Below are 21,994 nucleotides of genomic sequence, written 5' to 3'. Positions count from 1 at the left end.
GCAGCAAAAGCAAAAATTGACACATGGGATCTAATTAAACTAAAGAGCTTTTGCACAGCTAAAGAAACTACCATCAGAGTGAACAGGCAACCTACAGAATGGGAAAAAATTTTTGCAACCTACTCATCTGACAAAGGGCTAATATCCAGAATCTACAAAGAACTCAAACAAATTTACAAGAAAAAAACAAACAACCCCATCAAAAAGTGGGGAAAGGATATGAACAGACATTTCTCAAAAGAAGACATTCATACAGCCAACAGACACATGAAAAAATGCTCATCATCACTGGCCATCAGAGAAATGCAAATCAAAACCACAATGAGATACCATCTCACACCAGTTAGAATGGCAATCATTAAGAAGTCAGGAAACAACAGGTGTTGGAGAGGATGTGGAGAAATAGGAACACTTTTACACTGTTGGTGGGATTGTAAACTAGTTCAACCATTATGGAAAACAGTATGGCGATTCCTCAGGATCTAGAACTAGATGTACCATATGACCCAGCCATCCCACTACTGGGTATATACCCAAAGGATTATAAATTACTCTACTACAAAGATACATGCACACGTATGTTTATTGCGGCACTATTCACAATAGCAAAGACTTGGAATCAACCCAAATGTCCATCTGTGACAGACTGGATTAAGAAAATGTGGCACATATACACCATGGAATACTATGCAGCCATCAAAAAGGATGAGTTTGCGTCCTTTGTAGGGACATGGATGCAGCTGGAAACCATCATTCTTAGCAAACTATCACAAGAAGAGAAAACCAAACACCGCATGTTCTCACTCATAGGTGGGAACTGAACAATGAGATCACATGGACTCGGGAAGGGGAACATCACACACTGGGGCCTATCATGGGGAGGGGGGAGGAGGGAGGGATTGCATTGGGAGTTATACATGATATAACGTCATGCACATGTACCCTAGAACTTAAAGTATAATAAAAAATAAAAATAAAAAAAATAAAAAAAAAAAAAAACAAACAAACAAAGCAAAAAAAAAACTACAATGAGATACCCCTACCTACTCTATGAGAATGGTTAAAATTTAAAAGACTGACAATGTCAGTATTTGAGATCACCAATGTATACACTGTCAAAACTCACTGAATCTTTTAAATGTATGCAATTTATACTATGCAAATTAAATCTAAAATTAATTTAAAAAAAAAAAAAAAAAAAAAAAACCTAAAATAGATTTCAATATTTCTATTTTAAAAAAGTCAATAGAGGAAGTGATTAAAGATGGGGGTGGGTGAGACTACCATGGAACCCATATACTGGCATTAGCTAGTATTCAAGTAGCAGCTTCTGTTACCTCCATCCACCAGGATGCTCCAATAAAGATACAGCAGTTACCTGTATGGTTGAGTTGGAGAATTAATGAGATCCCAATGGAACAGAAAGACAGGAAATGCTCTGTTTGGGGGTAAAAAGTTGGAAAACCCAAAGTGATTCTTTTCTAGTGTATTAACAGTTCCTACCTGCAGAGATGGTACCTGGACACACAGACAGAGGCACAAACCTCCTGGAGTGGATGAGAAATCTGCATGATGGGCATGCGTTGCACAGAAGACAACATGACCAACGACCTCTTCATCACAGCTGTCTACTGTAGAGGGCACAAAAATGAAATGGTGGACAAAAATACAAGGCCCAACATTACAAACTAAACAATGGTTTCATATGAGAGATCTACTATTTAATTATGATATGAGAAAAAAAGAGGACCACATATTATTAAAGATCAAAGTATCAGCAGAGGTCACATTCTACAGACATTGTGTCTTTGCTAAATTGGAGCTGAATATGATTAAAATCTCACATTTAAAAGTGGAAGTGTTTTAAAGCATTTCCTTCCTTCCTTCCTTCCTTCTTTTTGAGACAGAGTCTTGTTGTCACCCAGGCTAGAGTGCAGTGCCATGGTCTCAGCTCACTGCAGCTTCTGCCTCCTGGGTTCAAGCAATTATCCTGCCTCAGCCTCCAAAGTAGCTGAGACTACAGGTGTGCACCACCAAGTCTGGCTAATTTCTGTATTTTTAGTAAAGAACAGGGTTTCACCATGTTGACCAAGCTGATCTCAAGCTCCTGACCTCAGGTGATCCACCCGCCTTGGCCTCCCAAAGTGCTGGGATTACAGGCGTGAGCCACTGTGCCTGGCCAAAGCATTTACTTCAGTGAAATGATGGGGCCTCAGAAGTTCGAAAAATGTGTGGCCCCTCAAATTCATTTTTTTGTGTGTATATGAGCCAAAGATTTATTTCCTCATTTCTTGCATTTGAAGTACTCTTCGATGACATCCTTGGCCTGAGACTCCTTGCCATAGTCCTTAACTACTATACAACTGCAACCGACCACTTTACAGGGTTTGGTTTCCCTTCTCTGTCAATTTAAAGAGGCCTACCCATTCCCCTAGTTTCTTGTTGTCATTAACCTTAATTCGGTTGATTTGGTGTTCAGGGCAAAGGGCCTCCACGACTTGGCATACATAGGCTCATCACAGTTGGGTGCAAGCACACAAAGATGGGCTTGGCACTTGTCTAAGGCTTCAGCAGCTTCGCGAACTCCACGTGCGAGGCCATCGTGGATGAGGGCGGTCTTCAGCACCTCTTGTAAAGCAGTATTAATGTCCCTTACACCTCCAGCAGCAATGCCTTCCTCGGCCATGGTGGTGGGTTACAGGTGAAGCCGTATCTTGAACACACCCAAGCCTCCGCCTCCGCACAACTCGGCGGCGGCTGGGAAAGAGCCTCAAATTCCTAGCATGTTAAAAATTTCTGCCTAGATCTGAAAGACTTACTCTTACCATTGTCAAGCCAACCTATTGTGTCTTTTACAAATATTGACTTTAACAATGTTGACTTTAGTTACTGCATTGACTTTAGTTACTGCTTCGACGTTCCATCTAAGTGGAATTAACTGGAAACTTCTCTTCGGCCTCCCTTGCAAAGTCATTCTTTCCACAATTGGGTTATTTACCTTTCTCTGTTTCTGATGCAAAAGTCTCTTGGGCCTCTAGGGAAACATCTTTCAGATCCAACAACTATTCTTTTTTTTTTTTTTTTTTTTTTTTTTGACAGAGTTTTACTCTTGTCACCCCAGATTGGAGTTCAATGGTGCGGTCTTGATTCACTCCAACTCCGCCTCCCAGGTTCAAGTGATTCTCCTGCCTCAGCCTCCCAAGTAGCTGGGATTACAGGGGCCCGCCACTATGCCTGGCTAATTTTTGTAGTTTTAGTAGAGATGGGGTTTCACCATGTTGGCCAGGCTGGTCTCGAACTCCTGACCTCAGGTAATCCACCTACCTCCGCCTCCCACAGTGCTGGGATTACAGGCATCAACCACTGTGCCAAGCCAAAGACTGTCCTATATTAAACTTTGACATTTAAATGTACATATAATTTGCCACTCCAAAAAGTAACTTGACATTTTCATTCAGAACTATTAGGTCTGAAGGTAGGTAATGTTTTAGTGTCATTGTGTAAAATTCTGGAGCCTCTCAGCCCCAAGCATGAAAAAAAGGCCATTGTACCCACAGTTCAATTTCAGTTGTTTTTGGTTGAGTACCTCTTTTTTTTTTTATTTGTAGATGAGATGATTATAGCTGATTCTGCCTCTGTGGTCACTCTGTTCTCCTCGTAGCACTGTCTTCGTTGTGAAATTGTTCTGTAACTCTGCCTGCCGTTTAATGAACTCATTTCCTACTCATACACCTGCCTCTGAGAGCTCCATGCTGATCCTATTCGGAAACCTAGTGGTGCAGCAGCCTCGCAGAATAGGGCTTCAGCCAAACTGGGACATGAGAAACACCAAGGCCTCAGCTCAGATAGGAGCAGTAACCACTGAGAATTTGTATTTGCTAAAGTCAAGAAGAATCTACCACAGTCCTCTTTATAAAACATCTGAAAATCTCTAGACTTGCAAATTTACATGTAATTTATTCGTCCTTTAAACACAAACACAAAGCATTTTTTTTAAAACACCAAAACCCCCAAATACTTATTATTTCACATTTTGTGAAGATCAGGAACCCAGAAATGGCTTAGCTGGTCCTGACTCAGGGACTCTCACCAGATTGCATTTAAGCTGTTGACCAGGGGCTGTCATCTCAAGGCTCATTAGACACTGGACTTTACTTCCAAGTTCACTGTCCTAGTTGTTGCTAGGTATTGGTTCTCAACTCGCTGGGGCAGGAGGCTTCAGCCTCTTACCACACAGCCCTCTCCACTGGGTGGCTTACAAGATGGCAGCCTGCTTTCCTCAGACTGAGAGATGAGATGGAGGATCCAAGGTGGTAGCCCAAGTCTTTAACCTCAAAAGTGATACCAGGGTTGGGAACACAGTCCGACCCTGGCAAAATATGACACATGGCATTTACTTCATAGCACTAACGCTCAAAGTTGTGGATTAATAGGAAGAATATGCTATAAATGAGTAAATATAAAAATACTGGGGCCAGGTACTGTGGCTCACACCTGTAATTCCAGCACTTTAGGAGGCCAAGGCGAGTGGATCACCTGAGGTCAGGAGTTCAAGACCTGCCTGGCCAAAATGGTGATACCCCATATCTACTAAAAATACAAAAAGTGGCCGGGTGTGGTGGTAGTCACCTGTAATCCCAGGTACTTGGGAGGCTGAAGCATGAGAATCACTTGAACCCAGGAGGCAGAGGTTGCAGTGAGCCGAGATTGCGCCATTGCAGAGCGAGACTCCGCCTCAAAAAAGAAAGTATATATATGTATTTTTTTGGTAGAGATGGATTTTTGCCATGTTGCCCAGGCTGGTCTCGAACTCCTGAGCTCCTCAGCCTCCCAAAGTTCTAGGATTACAGGCATGAGCCACTGCACCCGGCCTGTACTAGACTTTTACATGACTGGCAGCACAGTAGGTGTGTTTACACCAGCATCACCGCAGACACGTGAGTAATGTGTGACAATGGCTCCTACATCACCAGGCAATAGGAATTTCTCAGCTCCATTATAATCTTATGGGACCACCATCATATATGTGGCCCTTCATTGACCTATCTTACCCAGTACAGACTGTACTCAAATTAGTAATTAAAATAGAATGAGATGAAACACATATAGATGGAAGTTACCTGTTTTCATTTCCACCTCAAGAGTTCTCTGAGAGCCTGCTGGTTGCGCATGGCCCTATGTGCAGCACCTTTGTCGTGACTTAGAATTGTTGCTTATGGAAAATTCTGGAGAATCTCAGTCTCAGAGTTCTTGCGTTCATGGGAAATCATGATAGGCTTGGAGTTCAACCAGAAGAGAGAATCTGAATTAAGGGGGTTTTAATGATCATACCCAATTATTATTTTCAAGATAAATAGTTCTCCTCATTTTCCAGGTCCTAAGGACAGATTAATGGGTTGTAATTCCTGTTTTCTTCAATTTGTCCTCTAGAAAATAGGTTCCCCAAGTGGCTAAGGCTGTCGTGTTAATTGATCTCATCTCTTGTTCATCAGCTGTTGATTTACAGACAACACTCTCACTTTGAATTGGTGGAAGCTTTTGATTCCACAGTGACCAGTGAGATAGATCACATTGTTTAATGCTGGGTTTTCATTGTTGTTGTTATTGTTTTTGTTTGTTTGTTTGTTTTTGCTGTGTTTTTTTATAAGACAGAGTCTCCTTCTGTTAACCAGGCTGGAGTGCAGTGGTGCTATCATGGCTCACTGCAGCCTCAACCTCTCAGGCTCAAGGGATCCTCCCACATCAGCCTCCCCAGTAGCTGGAACTGCAGATGTGGACCACTACTTTCGGCTTTTTTTTTTTTGTAGAGACAGGGTTTCATTGTGCTGTCAGAGGTGTTCGAATCAGAGCAACTCCAATTTAAATAGGAGCTGGGTAAAATAAGGCTGAGCTCTAATGGGCTGCATTCCCAGGAGGTTAGGCATTCTAAGTCACAGGATGAGACAGGCGGTTGGCACAAGGTACAAGTCACAAAGACCTTCCTAATAAAACAGGTTGTGGTAAAGAAGCTGGTCAAAACCAAGATGGTGATGAAAGTGACCTCTGGTCATCCTCACTGCTCATTATATGTTAATTATAATTCATTAGCATGCTAATAGACACTCCCACCAGCACCATGACAGCTTACAAATGCCAGGGCAAAGTCAGGAAGCTACCCTATACGTCTAAAAGGGGAGGGACCCTCAGTTCCTGGAATTGCCCAAATCTTTCCCAGAAAAACGCATGAATAATCCACTCCTTGTTAAGCAGATAATCAAGAAATAACGTAGCCAATGGGAGCCCATGCTGCTGCTCTGTCTGTAGAGTAGCCTTTCTTTTATTCCTTTACTTTCCTAATACACTTGCTTTCACTTTCCGATATGGACTCACCCCAAATTCTTTCTTGTGCAAGGTCCAAGAATCCTCTCTTGGAGTCTGGATCTGGACCCCTCTCAGTAACTATGCTGTTCAGGCTGGTCTTGAACTCCAGGGCTCAAGCAATCTTCCTGCCTCAGCCATGGAGTAGCTAGGACTACTACAGGCGTGTACCACCCTATTTGGCTTAAATTACATGGATTAGTTTTCCTATCTTGCCCCACCAAAACAAACAAAACAAAAAAGACAATGCACTGGTTTAAAATACGTCCAGGCCGGGGCGTGAGGCGGGCGGATCACGAGGTCAGGAGATTGAGACCATGCTGGCTAACACGGTGAAACCCTGTCTCTACTAAAAATAACAAAAAATTTGCCGGGCGTGGTTGCAGGCGCCTGTAGTCCCAGCTACTCAGGAGGATGAGGCAGGAGAATGGCCTGAACCCAGGAGGCGGAGCTTGCAGTGAGCCGATATCGCGCCACTGCACTCCAGCCTGGGTGACAGAGAGAGACTCCGTCTCAAAATAAATAAATAAAAATAAATAAAATACATCCAATTTATCAAGAGAGTAACTTCATTGTTCTTGGGACCTGTCCCAGGCAAGCCCCTCCTGCTCTCTAACACCCTCACCCCTACCCCACAAAGGGATGAATAACTGTGCCAGTTTCCCCAAGGGTCTAGGCGTTCCGGGACACAATACTTAGGTTGCTAGAGGCTCCAGGAAGACCAAGGAAGCCCTGGGGCAAGTTTCCCCACAGCAAACTGCTGGGAATCTCCATTATCCCAAGATTCCCAGCCTCCAGAGGAACGGCGGGGAATGGATGAGAAGGGAGCAGGAGCGGGTGTCTGGAAAGGGTGGGAAAATCAGCAGCTCCCATGACGAATATATGACAAATAAGTAGTATATGGGCAGTGGCTGAAACGTTTGCAGCTTTAAGAAAGAACTCAAATGAGAGCCAAGCCCAAACATTTTTACCTGCTCCAAACAATTTCCAGAATCCCAACTATGGTTTGGGTGGGAGGGAAGAGACTCCCACTTAATTATCTACATGGTTTTAAGGTTTTGGATGACAATATACTTAAAGAAACTTGCTCTAGGCCGAGCTCAGTGGCTCAGGCCTATAACCCCATCACTTTGCAAGGCCCAAGGCGGGCAGATCCCTTAAGCCCAGGAGTTCGAGACCAGCCTGGGCAACATGGCAAACTCCATCTCTACAAAAAATTAGCTGGGCATGCGGATCACGAGGTCAGGAGATTGAAACCACTGCACTCTAGCCTGGGTGACAGAGCAAGACTCTGTCTCTAAAATAAAGAAATAAAGGAAGTTGCTCTTGCAACTTGTGCTGAGAAAAACAGTGTTAGAACGGGGGGAAATTATTCTTCAACTTAATTGCTAGTTTTTTCAAATAAAGCCCATCTCATAGATCTCAAAGAAACCATGAAGCTAGGAACGAATGGTGAATCAGCTCTTTCAGCCGGTTCTTATCATTAGTGGAGAAAGTCCACAGTGTCTTCCTCCCTAGACTGGAGAATGAGATATTTAAAGCCCTTAAATCTCTGAAAGTCTGGAGGAGAAATATACAGAAACATTTTATATCCTCTTACCTCTTCTCCCTGACACCAGATTTAGGCATACCGTTACATAGGACAGGGGCCAAGATGGAATTCTCTGCATATCTCCAAAGTGTCTAGAAACCATTTTACTTGAATACAATGAAGTGTTGGAGATCGAAATTCCTCCCATATGGACATATTTGGGGCTAGGACTAGCTCCACTGCACTCGAGTCTCATTCTGCTCAACAGTCAGCTTCTGGGTCGGGTGCAGTGGCTCATGCCTGTAATCTCAGCACTTTGGGAGGCCAAGGCAGGCATGGTATGGTGGCACGGGCCTGTAGTCCCAGCTACTGGGGAGGCTGAGGCAGGAGGGTCCGTTGAGTCCGGGAGGTTGAGGCTGCAGTGAGCCATAAATGTGCCACTGCACTCTAGCCTGGGTGACAGAGCAAGACTCTGTCTCTAAGATAAAGAAGTAAAGGAAGTTGCTCTTGTAACTTGTACTGAGAAAAACAGTGTTAGAACGGGGGGAAATTATTCTTCAACTTAATTGCTATTTTTTTTCAAAGCAAGCCCATCTCATAGATCTCAAAGGATCTCATAGAGGTCAGGAGTTCGAGACCAGCCAGGCCAACATGGTAAAACCCCGTCGCTACTAAAAATACAAAAATTAGCTGGGCTTGGTGGCATGTACCTGTAATTCTAGCTGCTCAGGTGGCTGAGGCAGGAGAATTACCTGAACCTGGGAGGCAGAGGTTGCATTGAGCCAAGATCACACCACTGCACTCCAGACTGGGCTAGAGTCAGGCACCATCTCAAAAAAAAAAAAAAAAAATCAGCTTCTGGACAGATATGGTGGCTTATGCCTCTAAACCCTGAGCTTTGAGAGGCTGAGGTGGGAGGACTGCTTGAGGCCAGGAGTTTGAGACCAGCCTGGGCAACATAGGGAGACCCTGTCTCTACAAAAATGAAAAAAATTAGCTAGGTGTGATGGTGCACTCCTGTAGTCTCATCTACTCAGGAGGCTGAGTGGGGAGGATCACTTGAGCCTAGGAAGTCAAGGTTGCAATGAGCTGTGATCACACTACTGTACTCCAGCCTGGGTGAAACCCAGTGAGACCTTGCCTCTAAAAAAGAAAAAGAAGAAAAAAATAGCTTCTAATGTTGGTGAACACTATGTGCTGAGAGCTTTAATCATTATTGAAGCTTTTTAAAAATATAATTATAGAATGCTTATATTAGGAGGCTGAGGCAGGAGGATTGCTTGAGCCCAGGAGTTCAAGACCAGCCTGGGCTACATAGTGAGACCCTATCTCTAAACAGAAAAAAAGTTTACTTATGTGTTAATCTTGGAGAGTGTCTTGCTGTATTACCTTGAGTGTTGCAAATGTTTACAGGAAAGTAAATATATAATAGTTGTTATTAAATACAGTCCATAGGAATGATACGGATTTTCTAAATTCAGCAAGTATGAACCATGCTCAATTTTGTTCAAATTGAAATTAAATTTACTGTAGAAAATGAACATTTAAAACCCCAAAGTCATCCCTTTTTTCTTTTATTTTCTTTGTGTGCATGTATTTTGTTTTTTGTTTGTTTGTTTTTGTTTTTGAGATAGAGTCTCGCTCTTGTTGCCCAGGCTGAAGTGCAGTGGCATGGTGTGATCTCAGCTCACTGCAACCTCCACCTCTGGCTTCAAGTGATTCTCCTGCCCCAGTCTCCCAAGTAGCTGGAACTACAGGTGTGTGCCACCACACTCGGCTAATTTTTGTATTTTTAGTAGAAATGGGGTTTCACCATATTGGTCAGGCTGGTCTCGAACTCCTGACCTCTGGTGATCCACCCGCCTCAGCCTCCCAAAGTGCTGGGATTACAGGCGTGAGCCACGCACCTGGCCCTTTTTTCCTTTATCTGACTCTGAACACATCTTCATGATCCATTAGATCCCAACACGCACTTTACAAACTAGATCTAGGCTACACATTGGTGAGGACAGAAACAGAGAGGTGAGAGACTCTTGCAGGAGCATTTGGAAATGATATTAGCCAGGAAGATTATAGGTGTGTCCAGTACTTCTTCATTGGCAAGATGAAGCCGAGGAGTGAAAGGAGCTTTGTACAAAGCACTGCAGAGTCAGGAAGTCTATTGTTTCTGTATTTTATCAAGTCTGATTGTTTCAGAGTTAACACGCTTACAAGCAAAACAAAATACCAACCTATTAATATTGTGTTGATCTCTATCTTGGCTTATTTTAATATTAAAAGGGTATTTCAAAGATACTGGAAAGTAAAGGAGGCTGTAAGTTTAACATAAACAGGTACCTTGGACCTTTATTTTAGCCCATCTGAAAATACATATTTTATCTTTTTTAAAATTATCATTTTGAGTTAATTGTGGATTACCATGCAGTTGTGAGAAATAATACAGAGAGATCCTGTATACCCGTCACCTGGTTTTCCCCAATAGTAACATCTTGCAAAAATATAGTACAATATCACAACCAAGATATTGACATTGATACAGTGAGGGAACAGAACATTCCCACCCCATAAAAATCCCTCTCCCTCTACCCTTCTTTAACCCTTAGCTACTACTGACCTCTTCATTTCTGTAATTTTGCCATTTAAAGTCTGTCATATAAATGGGATCATTTGTATGTAACCTTTGAGGATTGGCAGGTTTCTTTCCACAGAATTCTCTGGCGATTCATGCAGGTTTTGTTGCATGTATTAATACTTTGTTTCTTTTTATTGTTGACTAGTATTTCACGGTATGGGCAGACCAGTTTGTTTAACCAACATGTTGAAGAGCATCTAGGTTTTCCATTTTGGGGCTATTTCAAGTAAAGCTGGTATAAACATTAATGTACAAGTTGTTACATGAAGCTCCAGGAGTGTACTTGTAAGGCTATATGGCATGGTAGTTGTATGTTTCTTGTCTTTTTTGTTTTTTTGGCTTGTTTAGTTTTTTAAGAAACTGCTGGCTAGGCATGGTGGCTCACGCCTGTAATCCCAGCACTTTGGGAGGCCGATGCAGGCAGATCACTTAAGGTTAGGAGTTCAAGACCAGACTGGCCAACATGGTGAAACCCTGTCTCTAGTAAAAATACAAAAATTAGCTGGGCATGATACGTGCCTGTAATCCCAGCTGCTTGGGAGGCTGAGGCACGAGAATCACTTGAACCCAGGAGGTGGAGGTTGCAGTGAGCCGAGATTGCGCCACCATACTCCAGCCTGGTCGATAGAGCGAGACTCAGGTTAAAAAAAAAAAAAAAAAGAAGCTGCTACTGTCTTCCAGAGTGACTATGCCATATTACATTCCCACCAGCAATGTATGAGTGATCCAGTTTCTCTGCAGCCTCATCAGCATTTGGCGTTGTCACTATTTCTTTCATTTTAGACACCCTAAGACATCATTGTGTAGTGATATCTCACTGTGGTTTTAATTTGCTTTTCCCAAATTGCACACAATTTCGTTTATTTGTCACCTGTGGATCCTCTTTGATAAAATGTTGCTTCGTCTTTTACCTGTGTTCTCACTGATTTTTTGTTTGTTTACTTGTTTTTTTACTGCTGAGTTTTAAGAATTCTTTCTATATTTAGATACTAGTCCCTTGTGGGATATGTGGTTTGCAAACATTTTCTCCCAATCTGTAGCTTTTCTTCTCATCTTCTCAACAGGGTCTTATGTAGGACAAAAGTTTTAAATTTTGGTGAAGCCCAATTTCTAGTTTTTCCTCTTATGGATCATGCTTTTTGTATCAAGTCTAAGAACTATCCTGCTTAGCCTTAGCTCCCTAAGATTTTCTCCTGTCTTTTCTAAAAGTTTTACAGTTTTATGTTTTACATGTAAGTCTGTGATTCATTTTTAGTTAATTATTTTGTCAGGTGTGTGACATAAGTCAAAGTTAATTTTTTGCCTATGAATGTCCAATTTCTTCAGCACCATCTGTTGAAAGGCTGTCGTCCACCATTGAATTACTTTTGCACCTTTGTCTTTTTAAAAAATACATTTACTTACTTATTTATTTATTTATTTACTAATGACATCTCCATGTGAATACTTTCGAGCCTTTGTCAAAAATCATTTGGGCATATGTACATAGGTTTATTGCTATTGTTATGATTTTAAAAGCATTTAGCAAGCTAACTTAAAGGAATACAAAATAAACATTAGATCAGGTTATCCACCTTTCCTTTGTGTATTGCTAGTTGAGATGTTTGTCAATTCACAGCCTATTTTTTTTTTTTTTTGAGACAGAGTCTTGCTCTGTCGCCCAGGCTGGAGTGCAGTGGCGCGATCTTGGCTCACTGCAACCTCCATCTCCCAGGTTCAAGTGATTCTCCCACCTCCTGCCTCAGCTTCCCGAGTAGCTGGGATTACAGGCACACGCCACCACGCTTGGCTAATTTTCATATACTTTTTAAGTAGAGATGGGGTGTCACCATGTTGGCCAGGCTGGTCTTAAACTCCAGACCTCAGGTGATCCACCTGCCTCGGCCTCCCAAAGTGCTGGGATTATAGGCGTGAGCCACCATGCCCGGCCACAAAGGGATTTAAGTTGGTAGAGGAACATAAAATCTGCAGTTCACATCGTATAATAATACATTGTATAATAGCTTTGTTTTGAGTAAGCAATGTTGACTTATTGAAGCAAAGTTTTCAACTTTGAAAAGTCCTCTACATTTTGTCTGGCACTCAACTCAGTGAAAGTTATTGAATTAATATGTGAAAATATGCATTTTTAAATGTTGGATACGTATAGGGTCCTTTGTAGAAGGGACTTGAAATTGTGAGGATTACAGCCATTTGATCTACTCTGGAAAGTAGATACCTTCCACATACCTTCTGGTATCTTCTAACAATGCATCCTGAGAAATTCTTTCTCCATATTGGACACATCATTTACTCTATCTTGGTTCCAGTCCCTCCTTTGTTACTTTAGAGTAATCCTGAATTTGAGTCAGGCGCCAATCTTAAACCTTGGTAAATGAAACTGAGATCTAAATAGCTGGCTTTATACTTAACTCCAAAGCAATAAATTGCTTAAGAGCTACAAGGATAGCGTTTGCCTATATATATATATATATATATATATATGTGATGTATAACTACAAATGACTGAGCTTTAAACTTCATCTGTAAATTGAACATTTTCTGTAGCTTCCATATGAATTTTAATTATTAAGTACTCATGAATTGAATAAAACTGATAATTCTTCTAGTTTATAATTAGCAAATTATAATTAACGCTCTAAAATAATCCATCTCAAATCCTCACATAGAAAGCAAAATTCAAATAATTTACTCACAGTTTCTTCCATAGAATTCTCAAGAGGATAATAACATTAGTATTGGTTATTTGTTTATTTTCCAGGACATGTAAATGTTAATATTTTTATCTGTAAAAAGTAAAATAATATTTTAAGAGACGTTGATATTCCAGTACTCTCTATTCTGCTTGAAACAGCTCTGTGATAAGGGAGTATTAAGAATAACAAATTCACACAAGCACAAGATAGGAGAGCGGGAATCAAGTTCTTAGATGACTGGATATCTCTGTGGGAACAATTGGTTCAGCAAGAAGTAGGCTTTTTATCCAGGGAAAACAAAGAAATCATAATTAAGAGAGAAGCAGTTTCAAAGGTGAAGGTGAGGAGTTGCCAGTGTCAGCGAAGGCTCTGTAACTAGAGAGTGAATCTTTAGGGTAGAGTTAACGGTAAATTTTAAACTGTTTTAATAATTATAATTATTTTTGCACTTTGAAGAGGATGTCTGAACTCAGTTGTAAAATGTTTGACATTTGTGAATTCTTTTAATGTTATATTTGAAAATGTTTTGGTGCATGCACAAAGTGCTCAACTATGACTCCACATTTTATTGTTAAATCTCATGTGACCCATCTTTCTGGAGAAGTATGTGTGCGAAGTACAGGTTCAGCCTGCTACACAGGCAGCGTGTATTTGTTTTTGAGAAATCTCAAACTGTTTTTATGAGAGAATTAACCCTCTCGGGGAAACAGCTCTACCAACGACTACCCCATGGGAGAGGATGTGTGGGGACACCTGCATCCTGCTATTTGGAGAAAAATTGAGCTGCTAGTGAGACAATGAACCAACAGCCTTGGACTGAGAAGTGAAAAATAGAGAGCACCTGCCTCCCCTCCACACCGATGCCAATCCAAGCAATTCTGAAGGCATCTTGGAAGCCCTAGAAAAGAAAACCTCAGTGACTCAATTTAGAACCTTGGAAAGTAGAACGGTAACTTTGTGCTTGGCATGTAATAGGCACTCGATAAGCATTTATTGAAAGAAACAAAGAAAGAATGAGAGAGAGAAAGAGAGAGAGAAAGAAAGAGAAAGACAGAGAGAGAGAAAGAAAGAAAGAGAAAGAGAGAGAGAAAGGAAGGAAGGAAGGAAGGAAAGAAAGAAAGAAAGAAAGAAAGAAAGAAAGAAAGAAAGAAAGAAAGAAAGAAAGAAAGAAAGAAAGAAGAAGAAAGAACTTTGTAACATTCGGAAGCACTAAGTGGCATACCAAAAGGTTGGGCTATTTCATTGCTAGAGACAATTAATTACATAACCACTTTTCTTTCTTTCTTTCTTTCTTTCTTTTTTTTTTTTTGAGAGAGGGTCTCATTATGTCATCCAGGCTGCAGTCTGGAACTCCTGGGCTCAAGTGATCCTCTCGCCTCAGCCTCCCAAGTAGCCGGGACTAAAGGCATGCACCACCACTCCTGGCTAAATTTTTTTATTTTTTGTAGAGATGGGAGTTTCACTGTGTTACCCAGGCTGGTCTTGAACCCCTGTTGTCAAGCAATCCTTCCACTTCAACCTCCCAAAGTACTGGGATTACAGGTGTGAGCCACCAGGCCTGACCATAATCACTTTTGTAAACAACCAAAAAAACAAAGAGTAACTCCCTAGTCTCTAAGTAAGATGGAAGGGATTTTCAGAAACCAAAGATAGTTACGTATGTGCTTGTGTGAATTTGTTATTCTTAATTCTCCCTTATCACAGAGCTGTTTCAGGCAGAATAGAGAGTACTAGAATGTGCACATCTCCTAAAATATGATTTTACTTTTTTTTTTAGATGGAGTCTCTGTTGCTAGGCCGGGGTTCAGTGGCGTGATCTTGGCTCACTGCAACCTCTGCTTCCCGGGTTTGAGTGATTCTCCTGCCTCAGCCTGCTGAGTAGCTGGGACTACAGGCACGTGCCACCACACCTGGCTAATTTTTGTACTTTTAGTAGAGATGGGATTTCACCATGTTGGCCAGGATGATCTCAATCTCTTGACCTCGGGATCTACCTGCCTCGGCCTCCCAAAGTGCTGGAATTACAGGCGTGAGCCACCACGCCTAGTCCTATGATTTTACTTTTTACAAATAAGAATATGAACATTTACATGGCCTGGAAAATAAACAAAAAGCAAGTAATTGCTAATCTAAGCAGATGCTGATGTATTCCTCAGCATGTAGGTTGTACACTGTTGGCTTGACCTTGCAATCCTTTCTGAAAATTTGAAGGCTAGTAGATGTGAAAACCTTTGCTAAGAATTTCCCAAGAACCAAGTAAATGTAATCTCACACAATGTGAAAATGTTGACAGTATTTGTGCTACTTACTGATACATTTTCAAACGTGCTGACATTAATCATTCTCAAATAGGTTTTTTTTCTTCTTCTTTTTTGGTTTTTGAGACAGAGTCTCTCTATGTCACCCAGGCTGGAGTGCAATGGCACGATCTCGGCTCACTGCAAACTCCACCTCCCGGGTTCAAGCAATTCTCATGTCTTAGCCTCCTGAGTAGCTGGGATTAAGGCGCATGCCACCATGCCTGGCTAATTTTTGTACTTTTAGTAGAGATGAGGCTTCACCATGTTGCCCAGGTTGGTTTTGAACTCCTGTCCTCAGGTGATCCACCCAACTGGGCCTCCAAAAGTGCTGGGATTACAGGCGTGAGCCACCGTGCCCATCCTCAAGTAGGTTTCAACAGTGCTTTTTGCTCTTAAAATCCTAAGTGAGGTCCAAATGCCACGTTTCACTAGCACTCCTGAGAGGAGAGAACACAGTTGATTAGAGGAGTGCCATGCGGTGGTGAAGTGTGGAACTGAAGGCAGATGCCAGTTGGACTCCCCGCTCTTCCATCTCCCGGGTGTGAAACCTCAAGCACACAATTTAATTTCTCTGGACCTACTCCTCCCCCACCTGCCAATGGTAAAATGAGAATAATACTGCCTATCCCACGGTGTTACTATGCAAAGTGCATTGAACAGTGCCTGACACAGAATAAGAATTCTAATGTTTCCTAAATAGTCAAAATGTAAGTCAAAATGGGGGGACTGTGTATAAATTCCTAAAACTCAGCATTTTGCAAATATACTGTTTCTTCAGGGATAAACTCCAGGGAAATTGGCCTTTTTTACATAAAAGTAATTAATTCAGAAAACAGGCCCAGCATGGTGATTCACGCCTATAATCCCAGTACTTTGAGAGGCCAAGGCAGGAGGATCACTTGAGCCCAGTTTTTCAAGACCAGCCTGGGCAACACAGCAAGACCTTGTCTCAAAAAAGAAAAAAAAAATTAATTCAGGAAACAAATTTGATGGTGAGTAACTAACCTATGGTTCCTAGGGTACCATTCGATTCATGCAATTTATTAGGCATGAAACATCCTAGTGCTGCACTACCGCTTACACCAACTTTCTACAAAATTGTACTAAATCTGAGTATGAGATATTTATCTGGAATTTAGTGTGAGGATTCCGAAAGTTTCTTCTTTTCCTCTTTTTTTTTTTTTTAAACAGAGTCTTGCTCTGTCGACTAGGATGGAGTGCAGTGGCACAATCATAGCTGACTGCAGCCTCGAATTCCTGGGCTGAAGTCATCCTTCCACCCCAGCCTCCTGAGTAGCTAGAACTACAGGTACACCACTGCGCCTGGCTAATTTTTTAATTTTTTTGTAGAGACAAGGTCTCGCTGTATTAACCAGGATGGTTTCTTCATTGCTAATGGAGATTCCAAGTATTTGTGAAAACTGGGGCGCTCGGTTGTCAGTTACAACTGGAATAAATTTTTTTTTCAGCCCCAAAGCCTTAATGCTTTGCTCCAAGCAATCCAGCTACAAATTTGATTTAGTTCAAATACTTATTGATTGGCTGCCATGTTCATATAATAAATATTACATTCAAGGGTCGGAAAGGAAAGGATGCAAGCCACTTGAACTGATATTATTTCAAGTCTTCATCTTTTGAGAAAGGCTGGTGGCAAAGGAACAGATCTATGCTGTCATGTCTCAGCATCGCCCAGAGGTGGCCTGGATGCGTAACCTCCAGCACAGACCCTCAAAGAAGGACAGGCACATTTCCGGTAACAGCCTCTTTTCCCCCGTTCCCCGGGGAGAGGGGGGCGGCTAGCACTGCTGATGGCATCGCCTGACATCACTTGTTCCGGAGGATAGGAGAGCGTGGGCCTGCGTGGCCCACCTCATCCGTGGCCTGACTGCGTTAACCTCTCGGTTCCCTGCTCTTGCCACGTGAGGTGCCCAAATATGGTCGGACTCAGGAGGAGTCAGGGAGCGCTTGCCTTTCTCCTGCTAATGGGGAGGAGGCTGGAACAAATGTTTGGAGTTAAACACAATCTGCAGGAAAGCAAATGGGGACTCGGGCTCGCTCCTGGGCGAGCTGAAAGTCGGCTGCAGCAGAAGCTCCTGCCTTGGGTGATCCATCATTTAATAAACCCCAGAGAATCCAGTGTCCCCGGAAGGCTTTTTGCTCCCCTGCTCTCTTGCCTTCTGAGGCCCTGGGTCGTCCCCGCAGCTCTCGTCCCCCTGTTAGAAACGGGAGGCGCCCGAAGGCCGGGTGGGCTGCTGCCTGGACCTGGGCTGGCGCGTCGCAGCGCCTCTGGTCCCGGCAGCCTGGGGGCAGATGCTGCTGCAAGGCGTGTCTGGGGCTGTGCTCATGTGATGAAGCGAGGGAAAAACCAGGGGGAGGGGGGCGGAGGCTAAGAGGTGGCCTTTTTTTTTTTTCCGCTTTTCTTTTAAGGAGTTTGCGGCGAGCGCGTCTCCTTCATTCGCAGGCTGGGCTCGTTCGTAGGAGGCTGGCGGCGAAGGAAGGCGCTCTTAGGACCTCGCTGGCGCGCGTCTTTTGGCTCTTGCCCCTGTCCCTGCGGCTTGGGGAAGGCGTAACCCGGCGGCTGGGCGCGGGAGAAGTGCGAAGGAGCCATGGGCGCCGGGAGCTCCACGGAGCAGCGCAGCCCGGAGCAGCCGCCCGAGGGGAGCTCCACGCCGGCTGAGCCAGAGCCCAGCGGCGGCGGCCCCTCGGCCGAGGCGGCGCCAGACACCACCGGGGACCCCGCCATCGCTGCCGCGGACCCCGCCACCAAGGTATGGGCGCGCCGGGCCACCTGCGCCGGGAGGCTGGGATCTTTGGGGTGGAGGTGGGAGGATTCCTCCGATTTCCGCCGAGAGAACTTCCCGGCCAGTCCAGCCCCATCTGCAAACTCGGGAGCGCGAACCCCTCTTTGGAGGCTTTTCAGGGTCTTTTGCGCCGGGGCGGGGCCAGAGCAGCGGCGAGCGCGGCGGGGGGCTTGCGTCTTTGTCGCGGGTCTCCAGGGGAGGCGACTGCGCCATCCGCAGTAATAAAATCCGCGCCCTGCCCACGGCAACTGAGCCTTTCTCCGCACTCTTCCGGTGGAAGCCATCCAGCCCGAGGCGGATGAGCTGCGCTGGGGGATCCGTGGAGAATGGACCCCGGGCCGGGCCTCCGAAGCTCGGAGATGCGGAAAGTCAGCTGTGAGGCCAGGACGCGTGGTGGAGCCCGCCGGGTAGCCCAGGCACCCTCAGGTTCCCCGCCGCGTACCGCCTTGGATGCCAGCGGTGCCTGGAGCGAGCGGGTTTGGTACCCAGTCCTGCGGCAGCGGCCCGAGCAGACACCGCCTTCCCGAGGCAGAGAAAGCCTGGTGTGTAGCTCGCTCGGAGCCAGGGAAAACCTGGGCAGGCGCTGCGTTTCCAAAAGGACTGACAGGTTTCGCAAACCAGCCAGCGCCCTCGCGTTTGCTCAGCGCTTTGCCTGCGGACTCAGTTGGCCAAACACACACTAGAGTGGCTAGAAGTTCTCGAAGGATGCGGTCAGAGTGTAGCGAGCATTCCGGGTACTCTTCCCTGGACGCAGTGCTGAAACAACTGCATTTTATCGACTTCAGTCTTAAAGGCTGTAATATTTCTTGTGGGCCAGGACAGCCGCCAAGACTGTGGCTTGTTCTGGTCGTGGTATTTTAGATCTGTTTTCCAGCACGTGTGTTCATTAGCAAGGCTTCGCTCTACTGGTTTTGTGATACCCTTGTATCACAAAGGTACCCTTGTGATACCTTGTAGAAAGATGTGGATAACCATGCTTAATAGTTAAATTTGCCATGTGTCAAATTTGAGGATAGAGTACGTGAGTTATCTCAGGAGGCGTGGATGTTTACAATATGAAAAAAAAAAAAAAAGGAACCTACAACCGTGACCTAGTTGCCTTGACCTCCTTAGCTGTCCTAGTCTCATTTGGGCTGAGAGACTGCTCTTAATAATATAGTTTTTGCCTCCAGTCTTTGATTCATAACTACTTGTGAAATCCATGGTCCCTAGATATTAAGTACTAACTGTGCCTCTGCTATGTAGATTTTCTAAGAGATGCTTAAGCTTCTGGCCTGAGGAATGTACTATCCTTTTGAGATCCAAGTCGCATTTTAATACTTACTGTATGCACATAATGTTTTGATGCCAGCTACTGTCAAAGTGGCTTGGTAACCAGTGTTGAGAGTCTAGTGATGAAAATAATTTTAAGGTATAATTGCTAAAAACTTGCAGTTGGGTGACATTCCCCCCCCCCCCCCCCCCCCCCCGCTTTTGTACTCCTTCAGATCTTACTAACTGTTCACCCTGAAATATGGGATTTAATCCCTTCCCAGTAAATTTGAATTTGTTTATTTAAAAATATTCCTTCCATTCTCTTTTTCCTTCTTCCATAACCTTATCCTTTTCCTCTTTCCAAGTTGCCAACTGTCTGGAAGCAGCCAAACAACCTCCTTTTAAAAAATCACTTAAATGACATCCAGAATATCATTGAACTTGTTGGCATACTGCCCAGTTATCAATTTGGAGACAAATCAATACACTTACATGTATCCTTGGAATGTATTTAGTTTTCATTTCAACTAGCAAAATTTATCACTCAGGCTTTGAACACAAATGTCTTTCCAAAAGGACTCCCTAATTAAGAATGACTCAGCACCATGGCCCTTGCCTCCCCTCTTCTTATTAAGCTCCAATTCCTGACCTCCAAGTAATCCCATCTCCCACTCTAGGCTCCGTGGCACCATGGACCCGTCCCAGCAGTTTTCGCATGTGTGAGTTTAGTGTTCTCCTGGCTGTTCTGAATGCTTTGCAGGGGCAGGGAACATGCCTGGTTGTGCTGACCAACAGTGTTCTTTCATGTGTGCCATGCTGCCTGGCACAGAGTCGTCTCTCAGGAATACTTGTGGAAAGAAGAAGGGGTGATACTGGCTTCTTGGTTTTGCTTGGAGAATATCAAGTTAGAGAATACCTTGACCTATCTTGACCTATCTGCTTTTACTACAGTTTAACCCTTGATCATCTCATTATCACGTGAGACTGATTATGATAGTGACTAAGGCAAGTCAGTCTGTTTGGTTATTAATAGATCAAGTGAATAGTTAGACCAAAAACCTCAGATGTAGGGGCTTTGGATTCTGTTTCTCTAGATACAGAGTGGCTTGTTAGCATTGTAATTTCAAATTGGGTTTTATCTCAAATAGACAAATATGTTAAGTGCGTATGGCTCAAATGAGACCATTTCATACACTGAGTTACTTAGGATTACGTCTTGAACTTTCTTGATGTGTCTATGGACGGTTGGGGAGGTTTAGGCAAATACATTTTCCCCTCCTTGGATAGAATGTGATCATTAATTAAAGGTTGTAGGCAGATCTTTTTCTATCTAATAGCTGACATATCACATGCGTGCTATCTATTTAGCAATTGGATTTACTTTCTTTTTTTTCTGCTAATTTTAGTTACCAGTTACTCACTAAGTGCCCTTATCTGAACAGACATTACACTGGTTGAATTATCACTTGTGTTAGGTCAAATGGAGATTTAAACAAGCTTTTCATTACCCAGGCTTAACATTTAGATGCACTAAAGCAGAAGTCTTGTTTATCTATGGTGCATTTCCATAAAATGGAAGGAGTCTTTATCTTCTATTCAATCTTTTATAATCTTTATTTTTTCCCTTAGATCCAGAGATAGACTGGAAATCTTTTACAATCTTTATATGTAAGATCCGGGCGGGGGCGGGGTGGGGGGAATGGCTTGATCTGTTATCTGCTAGGGTTTAATTTTGAGACATGGCCGTTTCGCAACTGTGGGGTGCAGGAAGATTAGACGACCTGAATGCTGGTGGTAAGTAAAGCCTCACACTTCACATTATTCCTTAATTGTCTGTTTTTAAAAATTTGTCTTAAAAAAATATTAAGGTGGCAACATATTCAGGTGACAACATATTCAAGTGGCAACAGAGGGTGGGGTGACCAGTGACAAACTGACTTCCATATCTCTGGCTAATCTTGATTTCTGGAGCCAGGCTCCAGACTAAGTCTGGACAATCATAATTAATTAGCCTTCCTATATTTATTGCTTGATCAATGATTTCAATGCTGGACATTGAACAATGGTCTGTCGCAACAGGCTGAGGCCATTGTCTATGGCAGGTGGGAAGATGGGGGCTCTTATTAGCTCCAAAAGCTGTGGTTCCATTTGGTTACAAGAGCCGTGAATCACTAAGATATAAAGATGTACTCAAATAGAAGAATCCAGTGTCTGAATGGTAAATTTAAGGATGTGTTTTGACTCTTGTGCATTAAAACAGACAATTGGCTGCGTGCGGTGGCTCACGCCTGTAATCCCAACACTTTGGGAGGTGGGCGGATCACGAGGTCAGGAGATCGAGACCATCCTGGCTAACATGGTGAAACCCGTCTCTACTAACAAAAAATTAGCCAGGCATGGTGGTGGGCGCCTGTAATCCCAGC

The 21,994-nt window shown here is 43.5% G+C and overlaps 1 protein-coding gene and 1 pseudogene across 1 annotated transcript in view; one reads left to right on the top strand and one right to left on the bottom strand.

Moving 5' to 3' along the window:
- Positions 1-2,284: 2,284 nt before the first annotated feature.
- LOC117098040 lies at positions 2,285-2,735 on the bottom strand (annotated as a pseudogene).
- Positions 2,736-17,783: 15,048 nt separating this feature from the next.
- The window catches only part of AKAP12 (A-kinase anchoring protein 12), a 124,052-nt gene continuing 119,841 nt past the window's right edge, over positions 17,784-21,994 (top strand). Inside the window, exon 1 of the mRNA XM_033235060.1 lies at positions 17,784-18,284. Within this exon, the coding sequence (XP_033090951.1) occupies positions 18,123-18,284 (162 nt within the window). The 5' untranslated portion in view covers positions 17,784-18,122. The remainder of the gene's footprint in view (positions 18,285-21,994) is intronic.

This window comes from Trachypithecus francoisi, unplaced genomic scaffold, assembly GCF_009764315.1.
Source record: "Trachypithecus francoisi isolate TF-2019V2 unplaced genomic scaffold, Tfra_2.0 Lachesis_group15, whole genome shotgun sequence".
Taxonomy (NCBI): Eukaryota; Metazoa; Chordata; class Mammalia; order Primates; family Cercopithecidae; genus Trachypithecus; species Trachypithecus francoisi.
Note: the sequence above shows the minus strand (reverse complement) of the source record. Positions and strands in the feature narration are given on the sequence as shown.